General features: G+C 28.4%; 1 protein-coding gene across 1 annotated transcript; it reads left to right on the forward strand.

Moving 5' to 3' along the window:
* The first annotated feature begins 10,955 nt into the window (after positions 1 to 10,955).
* LOC103308990 lies at positions 10,956 to 13,107 on the forward strand. Its single transcript, XM_029485079.1, has 5 exons — positions 10,956 to 11,304; positions 11,434 to 11,624; positions 11,856 to 12,432; positions 12,559 to 12,906; positions 13,079 to 13,107. Exons 1-5 carry the CDS (start codon positions 10,956 to 10,958, stop codon positions 13,105 to 13,107), a joined length of 1,494 nt encoding a protein of 497 aa, XP_029340939.1.
* The last annotated feature ends 10 nt before the right edge of the window (positions 13,108 to 13,117 follow it).

Genomic DNA, 13,117 nt, shown 5'->3' on the forward strand with positions numbered 1-13,117 from the left:
ACATGACCTTCATATATATTATAAGTTATATAACATTAAAACAACAATTGTCAATTTGTAATTTAAAATTATTAATTTTATTAAAAACATTTATAAATGCAACAAGCATAATACATAATTTACAACTTATTAAAATATATTAATATACATAAAATTATGTTATCAAGCAAACGTTTATGTTTTTCTATTGGATTATTTTTATTTTGTACTGATATAGTAATATTTACGTATAAACTTCATGGATTTTTTTAAAATCAACTGAGAAAAGCTAAGTTATTTCAACTGTAAATTAAGCTAGTTAAGTTCATAAGTTGATTAGAAAATAAACTAACTAGTTAAGTTAAAAAGTTTAAAAAAAATTAACTTTTTAACTAGTTAAACTAATTAACCTAATTGCGAGTTTACCACAGTAAATTAGGGAGGGATGACTTACAAATATTTACAAATTGTCAACGAATTTTTGGCATAGTCAAAAACTTTGAAATGCCAAAACGGCCAAGTTTCTCGGAAGTTAGCCGTGATTTAGGCTTTTGAGGATAATTCGAAACGGCTCCGTACTTACTAATTACCAAATTATACTAACTTAAGCTTACAAATGAATAAACAATTTTGAAGCCAACATTTTCACAGTGTGCGGCCAACTTCACGGACCTGTTTACGTACATTTTCAGTGTACATTTTTTTTTTTTTTCTATGAACGTGAATAAAATTTTATTTGTTGAGTAAGAAAAGCTTGAAAATTCAATACAGGGTTCATAATATATTGTTACAATGATATTTTAAAAATATTAAAAATCCAGTCGCAATTTTTTTTGTAAGCATTTAAATTTTAAAGTTCAAATCTTGATAAAATACTTAAAAATTAAAAAAGATTCAAATTATTTTGAGTTAGAAATTCATAGTCAGATTTTCTTTTTAAATCTAAGATTTTAAAATTTAATAAAACATGTATTATAACTTATAAGTTTGTCTACCTTTATCAACAAAAAAATACCTACTGGAAGGTCAAGTTAAATTTTTATGAGCGTTTGAAGTTAAAATTTTTACAACATTGGATATTCACTCGAATTTTCATATAGTGATTTTCGCATTTGGTTGTAATTCAAAAACGAACAATAGATACATGACAATTTCACTTATGTAATGTTCATATTTCCATTTTCTAAACACCATAAACTTTTGAAAATATTTTGACTCTTTTTAAGCTGTTTACGGATATTGTCGGTTTTCGATTTTTTTTAGTTTTTTTTTCTATAAATATCAATAAAATTTTATTAGTTGGGAAAAAAAGCGAGAAAATTGGATGCAAGGCTTCTGATATATTGTTACAATAGCAGTTGAAAAATATTAAAAATACATAGGAATAATTTTTTTATAAGCATTTAAAGTTCGAATCTTGACAACATTTATCAAATTTAAAATTTAAAAGTTTATTAAATGTTCAACTTTTATAGCTAAGGATTGAAAATGTATAACAAGGTTACATACGTAAATAGGTTGTAATATATCAATTACTTTATTCACAATAACATCATCAAGTTTACTTAGTATTTAGTTATATGATAGATTGACTTCGCTTAGAATCGTTTTTCCCAGTGTACGTCCGGTCTACCCGGCTTCCCGGCAATCGCCAGGGCCCCTGGAAATTTTTATATATTAGGGGCCTATAGCTAAATTGAAAAAAATATTAAGTAGTACATATTGGAGATAATTATTTTAAAAATATTACATTATTATTAAAAAGTATTATTTTAAATTTGTATATTTTATTATTTTATCATAAAAAGTTTTAATTTCATATTGAATGTACACGTAAATGCAATTACCTTCATGTTATATGTTTATAAAAATTATAAATTTAAAAAAACCATTTTTTTTTTTTTAAGTGCCCATTACTCTGCCGGGACCCAATCATAAGCCAGACTGACATTACTTTTTCTTATACAATGATATTATATCATTGAATTCAAATTTAATACAATCCATTACAGTGACCCACTTGTAACCTACTGTACAACAGTGACACCCACTTGCCCACCTTTTTTTAAATTACCATTTACCATACTATATTTAAAAATAAGAAAAATAATTTTCATGATTTTAACTAACTTCGTAAACATATGATTTTAAACGCTTATAAAAAAATTGTAACCAACGAATTTTAATTTTTTCAAAAGGTAAATAAATAAATAGAAGTAATAAAGGGTCCTACACAAGTTTTGGTGCAGCATTAGATTTTCAGTTGGGTCTGGAATAGTCATATAAAACGTGGAAAAAAGAAGTTGCAAGTCCTTATTCGCCGCTTAAGAAATTTGGTATGAAGAAACATAACAAAAAAAAAAAAAAATGTATTTGAAAACAGAAAAGAAGAAGATTAACCCTTAAGCGCGCAGACTTAATTTTAAATTCAATGAATGAGACAAACTGTGACATCCATAGAAGCCACTTTAATTCTACTTGTATGCGTACGATTTTTCATACTAAAATAGATTTTACATATCTGTGGCATATATAGTAGCCCGGTAGCCACTTTGTTATCAGTGAATAAAACGTGGTTAAAAGATTTCAAATATGGTTATTATTATCAATATCGATTATGCAATCATGGAAACATGTGTTGACATAATACGAGTACTGGTTTGTAAAATGAAGTGATAGCATTATAAAAATATTTTTTTTATCATAAGCGGCATGTATACAAGCCACTATTCGATAAAATGACAAATACAATTGATTAATTCAAATTTTTCGTTTTTTTTTTTTTTTTTTTAAATTGTTCAAAAATAAGCTGTGACATCAAACAAGTAAGTAGATACGTAATTTAAATCCTGTATAATTTGACGTATTTTTACTACTTTTTTTAAGCAATTGTATCAATTGTTTTTACACGTGTTCCACACAAAATATATGTGTTATTTTTGTTTTTTTTTCAAGTGTTAATTTTTATATTTTTAAATTAAATATTTGTAACAAATAATACATATTATATATAATCAGTATGTTCTGCAGTTTTTAAAAATATAACATTTGACATTGCTTTTATAAGCGCAAAGATGATATTTGTGAACAATTCAATTAAAATTATACATTAAATATACTATTTTATCTATAACATAGTAATTGTGAACTATACTTATTGTTATAAACTTAATTTTTATTACAGTTTCTGTACAAAATATGTCGAAATTATCAAATGACAACATTGTGGAATTGTTAAATGGAATTTCTGACAGACAGGCCATTGACTCTGAATTTGAGGGAGACAGCGATGGTGAAGATGCACCATGTTCCGACAGATATTCAACAGGTAGAACATACAAAAGAAAAACAAGGAATACAAATTTACACAGTCAGTCTTCATGTTCTACCCCATATCCTCTACATTCAGTTACTTCATCAAAGCTTAGACCTAAACGTCCAAAGTCTTCAGCAAAGAGTGAAATGTCTTTACAAGATTCAGATTTGGAATATGATGATAGTGAAGATAGCGTGTTGTTTTTGAAATAATTAATTTTCAATTTTCAAAAGAGCCACCATTTACCGATCAGTGAGCAATCTATAGTATTTATAATCAATGATAATACGTTCTTGAACTTTAATTAATCAGAAGAACGTTGTACATTAATATGTTCTCGAACGCTTAAAACTTATACGTTCTTCAATATTTAATCAGAAAAACGTTTTAGAGTAATATGTTCCGATTGTTGAATCGTTATATGTTAACGTTTGTAAGACGGAGACAATAAGAGCATGCGCTAAATAAAATAATATTTTGCTAAATTATAGGTACCAGTAGCTTTAAGTGTAACTCGAGGCCCGTTAGACTCACTGAGAGTGGGTACCGATTTTGGAGACAATGTCATTGGAAATATATAAATCGTGACAGTAAAGTTGTAAGACGAAAATTTAGGATTTGTGATAAAGATTAGTGATATGGATTGGAGATAAGGCTTGACATTTTGGCGGGAACGGTTAAGCAATCCGTCACAAACGTTGTAAATGGATAGGCTGGATACGATATCCAGTGTTGTTAAAAAGTTTAGAGTCGATAGGTGTATTCGATTGTCTAGCTATCAGTCATCAAATCACATAGGTAGGGAATCGAACCGCGGACATTATGAGAAGCGTGCCGTAGGTAATTGAAGAACGGAAAATATAGTTAGAACCCCGGGCCCCCCGTGTTACTTGTAAGTGAATACTGATTTTGGAGACACAGTCGAATTATAAATGCCACACTTATATAGAAAGAGATTTTGTGATAAGAATTTCTGATAAGGCCTGGCTCTATGGTGGTCTCGTTTCGTAGACGGGAAAGTTTAAAAGTCGAGAAATCTCCCATGGCCCATGAAAATCGACAATTCAATGATACTATCCCCCAGCGTATGTCCGGTGCTTTTTTGTATGTGAAAAAAAGTTCTAGACACTTGGGAATTTTTTCAATGCAAAGCCCAGATATCTTAGATCCCCCGAATCCAACCATACCATTTGTAGAGCTCTAAGTCCAAAACTCGACATAATACGACCGTCTAAACCCGACTATATTCTTCAAAATTTACACCTAAACACGTATTCACTGCATAGCTAACTAAGCGTACTTTCCAGGGATGTATTATTTTTTTCATATATTTATGTATCAAAGTTGCCATGCCAAGACCATCGTTGAAACACTTTGCTGCCGCTTGATAACAGCTGTTTTACTTTCATATGAAAGAGTTATATATTTCAATCCATTTTATTGAACTTTGTATCAACATTGTCTTTTTGTAGTGTTTTGTTTCGAATTGTCCCATTTGCAGTCCGTGTAGTATAGTATGCTCTCCAAAAGAAGCAAAGTTATTGTACACGGAAAAAAACAATTTAATACTATTAACAAAATAGTTTTGTAATATGATATATAGCTAGAGTAACACAAATATATTAGTCACAACCATAAATACTATAGCCATTATTGAAGTACATTGTAATAGCTACAACATTGTTTTAGATTCTGAGTGGAACGATGAATGTATAGATTTTAGAATGATGTGTGTTTTTTTTTTTATTTTATTTTTTTTTTTTATTTTTTTTTGTGTCTGTCATCACCTTTTAAGACAGTAAAACTGCTTCGATTTTCTTCAACAGTAACTTTTATGATTTGGGAAAGTGAATCTAGTTGGTACTTTGGGGGGTCAAAAAGTTCCCAGTAGTTTTCAAAAGCGACGTGAAAAAACAAAAGAAAAATTAAATGAAAAACGGGAATTTTTTACGCAAAATCGATTTTTAACAAAATCGATTTTGGTTTTTGGTGTAACTCTAAAACAAATGACCGTAGATATATGAAATTTTCACAGGTTGTTTATATTTGCATTTTCTATACACGGTAAAATTTTGAAAATATTTTGATTTATTTTGAGCTCTTTATGGACATTTTCATTTTCCATTTTTTTTTAGTTTTTTTTCTAAAAATATCAATAAAAATTTATTTGTTGGATAAAAAAGCTTGAAAATTTAATAGAAGGCTCCTAGTATATTGTTTCAAAGGCAGATGAAAAATATTAAAAATCGTTAGTCACAGTTTTTTTTTATAAGCATTTAAAGTTCAAATTTTGACAAAATTTATCAAATTTTAATTTGAAAAATTATTTTGTACTTAAAAATTTATAAAATGTTCAATTTTTGTATCTAAGAATTAAAAATTTAAAACAAGATTCCACGTAAGTAATTAATTCTGTTACCAAAAAATCTAAAATATACATTTAAACAGTTTATTTTTATAGTTATTTTGTTGTGATTGTATAATATTATTCGTGGGTACTTGAAACTTCTAAAGTATACTATTATATATCTATGATTTTACCACGGTTTTTTGTTGATGTATAACGCGTTATAACTTATAAGTACCTAATAGATATTATGATATGATTAATTTGGAATTTATTATAGGTACCTATTATAGGTCAATTTTTTTTTAATACCATAGATAAGTATATATATGTCTAATACATAGACTGATATACCGTCTCCGCTCAGAATCGTTTTTCTTATACAGTGATATTATATCATTGAATTCAAATTTATACTGTCCATTATACAGTGACCCACTTCTAACCTACTGTACAGCAGAGCGACATCCACTTACCCACCTTTTTTGTTAATTGATGTTTTAATCATTTAACCAAATTATTAATAAGAATAGCATATGTATTGTTGTAGCTACATAAAGTATTATTTACAACTTAAACTATTTATAGCTACAAAACATTTGATTAGAATTACTTAACCATTTATGAATTGATATCGGGGTGCGATAAAAATAACCGTTTGTTTGGTAAAAACTACATCAAAGTTAGGCTGATGGTACAAATGTTTTTGTTCCTGCGACAGTGCGACAAGCTAAGCAGACAACCACAACACGTGTTGGCATTCTGTATGATTACAGACTACAGTATTGCCTTTTATATATTATGATGGTCTGCACTCTGTATTGCTCAAAGCTGCGTCTTTATTATTTAAAACTGCGTTTCAATTCCTGAACTGAAGTGTTTAATTGTGTTAGTGTAAAATGGCCGATCAAGATGTCACAGATATGCTGACCGCTTGGGGCTTGGAAACATATGTAAACATATTTAAAGGTAAGTCGTTAAAAAGAAATAATTTTGTTCAAAGCACGTGCTTATAGATTTAAATACTAACATATTAACTGAATATTAAGTATGTAGGACGCACTTCCAAGTAAAATAATAAAAATGATGTACTTATATCCTTTAAAATTAATTAAATTTGTTTGAAGAACTCAGAAGTTTTCTAAGACATTAAGTTATAGGTATCATACCTTATAAAAGTGAGGCTCAGATATTGTTTTCTTATTTTTTAAATAATCAAAATATGTAGGTAGGTAGGTATGTATCAATTGTTTATTGAATCATATTGATTAAATAGATACCTACTACCTATATTAAATAGTTTTTTTTTAAAAATAATTTGATTACTTATTGCCACCCATTGTTTATTGGCTTATGTATTTTTGTTTTCTCAATAATAGAACATGGAATAGATATTTCTTGCTTGACACTTATCACTGATGAAATGATGAAGGAAATAATACCAATGGTTGGCCATAGGGCAAAATTTAAAGTTAACTTAGAAGAATGGCGTAAAGTGATTACCCAAGTTAATGATCAATCTTTTAATAATATGGTAAGGATGTTATACCTATTTTAATAATTTCTCCTGGGGGCCAATTCTTGAAATCGTGATAAACATTTGTCACAGTCGATAAAATGTATGACTTTTGTCGCATGCGAGAATTAGTTGTATGATTTCAAGAATTGGCCCCCTGTTTACTTACATGATTAATTTAAATGATAGGCGAGTTTTGGCAATGCAGTTTTGAGCAACTGGGTTACCAGTTTAGCTAACTAGGTATTAAATTGTTTGCTCAAAACTTCATCGCCAAAACACACCTTATGATGATTAGGTATCTACCGAGGTATCTACTATGTATTAACTATTAATAAATTGTTAGGTATGTACCTACTATAAAACCGTTACTATAGTGTTCTAATGGGTTCTTACTTCTTACCAGTTTATAAATAAATAAAATAAAATAAAGTTTAGATGAATCTATGAAACTAGATTTCTGTTTCAAATCCATTTTGTTTTTTGTTCTACCTTTAGGAGACAATATACAATAGCAGGGATAGTGTCAATACTCAATATTAATAATTTTATACACTACCTAACTCAATCTAAAATATTTACTGTGCCTTGTAGACTATACATTTAATTTTAATTTTTTTAACTTTTATTGACAATTTGTATGATAACATTAGCAATATTCGAGGCAATATTAATTACACACTTGCCAATTAACCTTTTGTGTTTAATAAACACATGCCAACTGCTTGTCCATTAGGTACTTATCCTGTTATGCAATCACCTAAAATATTTACTTTGCTTTATATACCCTATATTCAATTTTTGATGTTTCAACTTTTATTTAAGCATATTTTATTGCTTCTATTTACCAAACAGATTTTAGTTTTAATTATTTTAAATATACATCAGAACTAACATTTTGAGTAAAAAAAGCATAATAGTTTGTATTTTTTTTAGGACAATACTGACTCTCATAGTATAATCATTGAAATTCCATCTACATCACCAATATTGCCCACTTCTAATGCACCAGATTTAGAACTTCCTAATTTGAAAAATTGTGAATCAGTAGCTCTTACATCAAATTCAGAAGTTTCTAATTTGTTCAAAAGTGAACCATCAACATCTCATTCCTCTGATTATAGCTTGCAATATTGTGAAGAAGCCTCTACTTCTGCAGTAGCAGAAAAGGTAATTGTTATTTAATTACTACTATATTGAATGTTTGTTTTAAATTTAATTTTCTGTGTAAGCCAGTCAATTATTAAACATTTGTATTCACCCATTTATTGTAAAAGTGGTTATTCCATTGAATTCTAATTTAAAATATATTTATTTTATTTTAGCCCTGTGATTTGTTAAATTATTTAAAAAAGACTACTGACGGAAAAGCTTTACTGTCTATTTACAAAAAATCAGGTTTATTAGATAATAGTATCAGAAGAAAGTTGTGTCAATTGATTGTGAGAAAAGAACTTCAGGACGATCCTGACAAATCGATAAAAGCCCAACGTTTGTTATCACTATCACAGGAAATTGTTCAGGTTTTTCCCAAGGAATACATTAGCACGTACTTTATTCCTTACATGAACTATGGTAAATACATGATTATTAAAACTTACCTTACTTTTAAAAGTCATTAATCATTATTACTATATTATGTTATATTGATTTAGGTCCTTTGATGAAAAAAGCAGCCAAAGGTAAGCTTCTTGACTGTTTCAACAATAGGAGACGTGAACATAAAAAAGCTGGTATTATTGTTACAACAAGAAGGTCTCCTACTGATTCTGCATCTGAAGGTTCATTATTGTCTTACCAAACTAAAGAAGGCGCTACAAGTAATTTTTATTTCACTTTAAAAAAGTACAAATTACAAAAAATAAGTTTTTTTAATTTGATAGAATGTTCAATTCTAAGAAAAATGGTATTGGTGACAATGAAATTATACTCACATTATTCAATGAGTTTTGAGGAATTGTAAAAATCCTCACGTAGGCTCCCTGTAACTATCCTGTCTATCTTATATGTGACAATTCAATAGTCAAACATCAAAAATATAATTTGTAATTGGGTAAATCATTGAGTAAAGCAAGCAATCTTTACACAAGTAAGAAAGGCAGGTGTGGTTAACCTGGATCAATGAGATAATTGGGGCATTGGGCTATTCTAAATATTCTTATATCTCCTAAATCAATTTTTTTTTTTATAGATCATAATGAGTAATGACCTGACCATATTGTTTTTAATAGTTCTTAACTTCTGAATTGTAATTTAACATTTAATAATAAACTATGCTTGATGTTGGTATTTTTTATTATAAAATAGCTTATATACCCATTTTTGAATTGTAGATGAAAATATTGATGATGAAAATGTTGATGATGAAATTGAATGGCTAAGTAATTCATCTGACTCTTGGAGCTTAGTTGAAAAGTACTGGGCTATTACTAGAGATAGACGTCTCAAAAGTATATTGGGTACAAATTCTAAGGTTGAACTACTCTCTGACTATATGAAGAACTTTCCCGCTTTAAAAAAGCCATCCGGTTTTAAACTTGTAAGTTCGAATAAATAGCATCTTTACTTTAACCATTAGTTGATTGCTTATAGTAAATATGTGTTCTTATAGTAAATAGGGTATAGTAAATATGAATCTGCATTAAAAAAAATGTTATGATGTTAAAATTAAATTATTGTTTTTTTGTTGTAGTTAATTGAAGATTTTAATTCAATTTATCCTTTAAAAAAAGATTGTCTGTTTGAATATTTTCCCCTATTTAAAGAAAAAATTCTGAATTTTGGAAAAAACATATCAAAAACTCTGAAGGATTCTACTCTAAAGTGCAATATAAGTGAATACCTAGATCTAGCAGAAGGTAATTATAATTTTTACTTTTTTAATACTTAAAATCTCTATAAAATCTTATGTTATTTTCCATATGTTATAGAAAGTGAAGAAACGTCTTCCTTGGCAGCATTTCTCATTCTTCCGTTTCTCTTCTTTCCAGTCACAACGAAAAGGAAAAAAGGGAAATCAAGCTGGAGGCCTTCAAAAATAGAAGCCAAAGACGGTTTCATCACTCATTTACGGTCTCACTCAGAGCTACAGGAGAATATTACAAGACGCAAAGAAAAGTATGCTCAGTTAGGAGTTACATTACAGCCCCTTATAATTATTGTTGGACCTAATATAAATAAAATTTCGCAATATTTTGTTCTCGTTGATGGAACATATTTTGTGTTGAACTCGATAATTGATTCTGTAGATTGTTGTTTTAAAATTATTCACTCTTTAAACCTTCAATATCCAATTGAATGTTTGCCTATTTGGACATTCATTCAAAAGGGCTTTTACAAAATTAAAACTGCATTTGACACAGAGTATGTTTCAGTAAATTCTCTTCTAAGCGATTTAAACAAAAATGAAGATTTATAAAGTGATTATAACTTATTATATATGTATCTCACTAAAATAATATTTTAAAAGTAAAACTGTAATTATTTAACTATAAACATTCAATTTTTCAAATATGCCTATTTGTTTTATATGCAAGTTAAATTTTTCATCCATCTCATTATTATGTAAGCATTTTCAAATTAAACACACTGATTATAACTTTACTTCTTATGATTGTGCAGAAGTTAATTGTCTGAGGTCATTTCATTTACTAAATTCTTTTAAGAAGCATTTGGCCTCTCACACATCAATAAAAGAAATGTCTACACAAACTCAGCATATTAATTCAAATTTTGTAATTATGAATAGTTTACCAGAGCAAAGTGATAACAATAATATTAATACTTCTTTTGGCAATATGAGTTCTGTATTGCCTGAATCTATACAAGGTACTGAACATTTTGTTGCTTTAAATAGTGTAGAAAATTTCTTGGCTTCATTATACGCAAACCCCCAAGTTCCACGAAATGTTGTGCAAACAGTTGTCAAAGATATGAAAAACATATTTAATGGTATACATCAGACTTTAAAAAATAGTACTATCAAATTACTTTCAGAAGGAAATATTTCTAATGAGTCATTTAATCATTTTAACAATATTCTGGAAGTACTTGAGGAACCTTTTACTGACCTTGGCACAGAGTATAAAAGAATCAAATATTTTACAGACCTCGGAACATATATTGCTCCTTGTGAATATGTTATTGGTGAGCGGTTAAATCCACAAAATAATAAAAATAATTCTCACTCTATGGTCCCCATTCAGTGTACAGAACAAATTATTCCATTAAGATATATTTTAAAAAACTTTTTTCAAATATAAAATTTGCTATTAGATACATTAGAATATGTTGATAAATTAAAAGTTCATAGCTCAATTTTAATAAACTTTGTGCAATTCTCAGTATGGAAAAAAAAAGAAAAAAATCATGGTACTCAAATCGTATTTCCTATATTCTTATTTTTTGATGATTACGAAGTTGGTAATGCATTAGGAAGTCATTCGGGCATTCATAAGCTTGGAGCAGTATATATATCAATTCCTTGTATACCTCCTCATCGTCAATCTTCTTTGAACACCATTTTTTTGGCATTATTGTTTCATTCATCTGATAGAGTTAAATTTGGAAACAATATAATTTTTAAACCGCTTATCGATGAACTGAATTATTTAAGAGATACTGGTGTGTATATTAGTACTGATGACTTTAAAGGAACAATAAAATTTTAATTGAGTGTTATTGTCGGTGATAATTAGGGAGTTCACAGTATAACTGGATTTGTAGAAAGCTTCTCTTCAAATTATCCATGCCGAATTTGTAAAATGAGGAAAGAAGATATACAAAACCAGTCTTCTGTTGATAATAATTTAATAAGGACTGTAGAACAATATAATTTAGATGTAAATGAAGGAGATGTTTCAAGTAGTGGTATTAAAGAAGCTTGTATTTGGCATAAGGTTTTGGGATTTAATGTGTTAGAACAGGTAGGAATGGATATTATGCATGATATATTAGAAGGGGTTGGTAAATATGATTTGGCTTTCTTAATTTCTTATTATATTGAAGATTTGAAGATTTTTACTTTGCAAGTACTAAATGAAAGAATTGTGTGTTTTGATTATGGGCCTGACAAAGGTAGTAAACCTTGTGTATTACATATAGAACATTTAAGAAAAAAAAATATAAGACTTTCTGCATCAGAAATGATGTCTTTAATTCGCTATTTTGGTCTCTTGATTGGCTATTTAGTACCTCTCAATGATCCCATATGGTGTCTGTATATTTTGCTGAGGCAAATTCTAGATATTGTAACTTCTACGTCGTTACAAGTTGGTTGTTGTGAACTACTCCAAACTCTAGTTTCCGAACACAACGATTTATACATTAAATATAGCCATCAAAAATTGAAACCAAAATATCATTTTATGCTTCATTATAATACCATTATTCAACGATTAGGTCCTCTTGTTAATTTATGGTGTATGAGGTTCGAAGCAAAACACAGACTATCAAAAATATCCGCCAATACCAGTAGCAATAGACGTAATATTTGTAAGACTTTAGCCATCAAGCATCAATTACAACTCAACAATTTGTTTCTTAAAGGAACTTTGGGTGATGATATTGAATCTGGTCCTTCTAAGAAGATAATTAGTAATACTGATATAAAAAAAATAAAAGAATTTATGGAAATAGATTCATTTGAGTCCCTAAAACAGTGTACCTGGATTTGTATTAAAGGTATCAAGTATCAGTCCAAAATGGTTCTTACACTTGACATTGATGAAAATAATTTACCCAAGTTTGGTATAATAGATGAGATTTATCTTTGTAACAATAAAGTTATAATTTTTCAATGTTTGTCAGTAAAAACTATAATTTTTTATGAACATTATTTTTCTTTTGAAATTAAACATGAGAATAGTTTAGTATTTTTTTATCATCATATGTTGTATTCACATATTCCCAACAATATTAGTGTTATGCCCAATGGGTGTACATATGTGACTCTAAGAAG

The sequence above is a fragment of the Acyrthosiphon pisum genome, chromosome X (assembly GCF_005508785.2).
Source record: "Acyrthosiphon pisum isolate AL4f chromosome X, pea_aphid_22Mar2018_4r6ur, whole genome shotgun sequence".
In the NCBI taxonomy this organism is placed as follows: Eukaryota; Metazoa; Arthropoda; class Insecta; order Hemiptera; family Aphididae; genus Acyrthosiphon; species Acyrthosiphon pisum.

Excerpts from the sequence above, each read along its gene's own strand:
- LOC103308990 (XM_029485079.1), top strand. The coding sequence starts at position 10,956 with ATGAGTTCTGTATTGCCTGAATCTATACAAGGTACTGAACATTTTGTT. Across the intron at positions 11,305-11,433 it reads TCCTTGTGAATATGTTATTG|ATACATTAGAATATGTTGAT; the intron begins GTGAGCGGTTAA and ends ATTTGCTATTAG. Across the intron at positions 12,907-13,078 it reads AAATAATTTACCCAAGTTTG|TGTTATGCCCAATGGGTGTA; the intron begins GTATAATAGATG and ends CAACAATATTAG.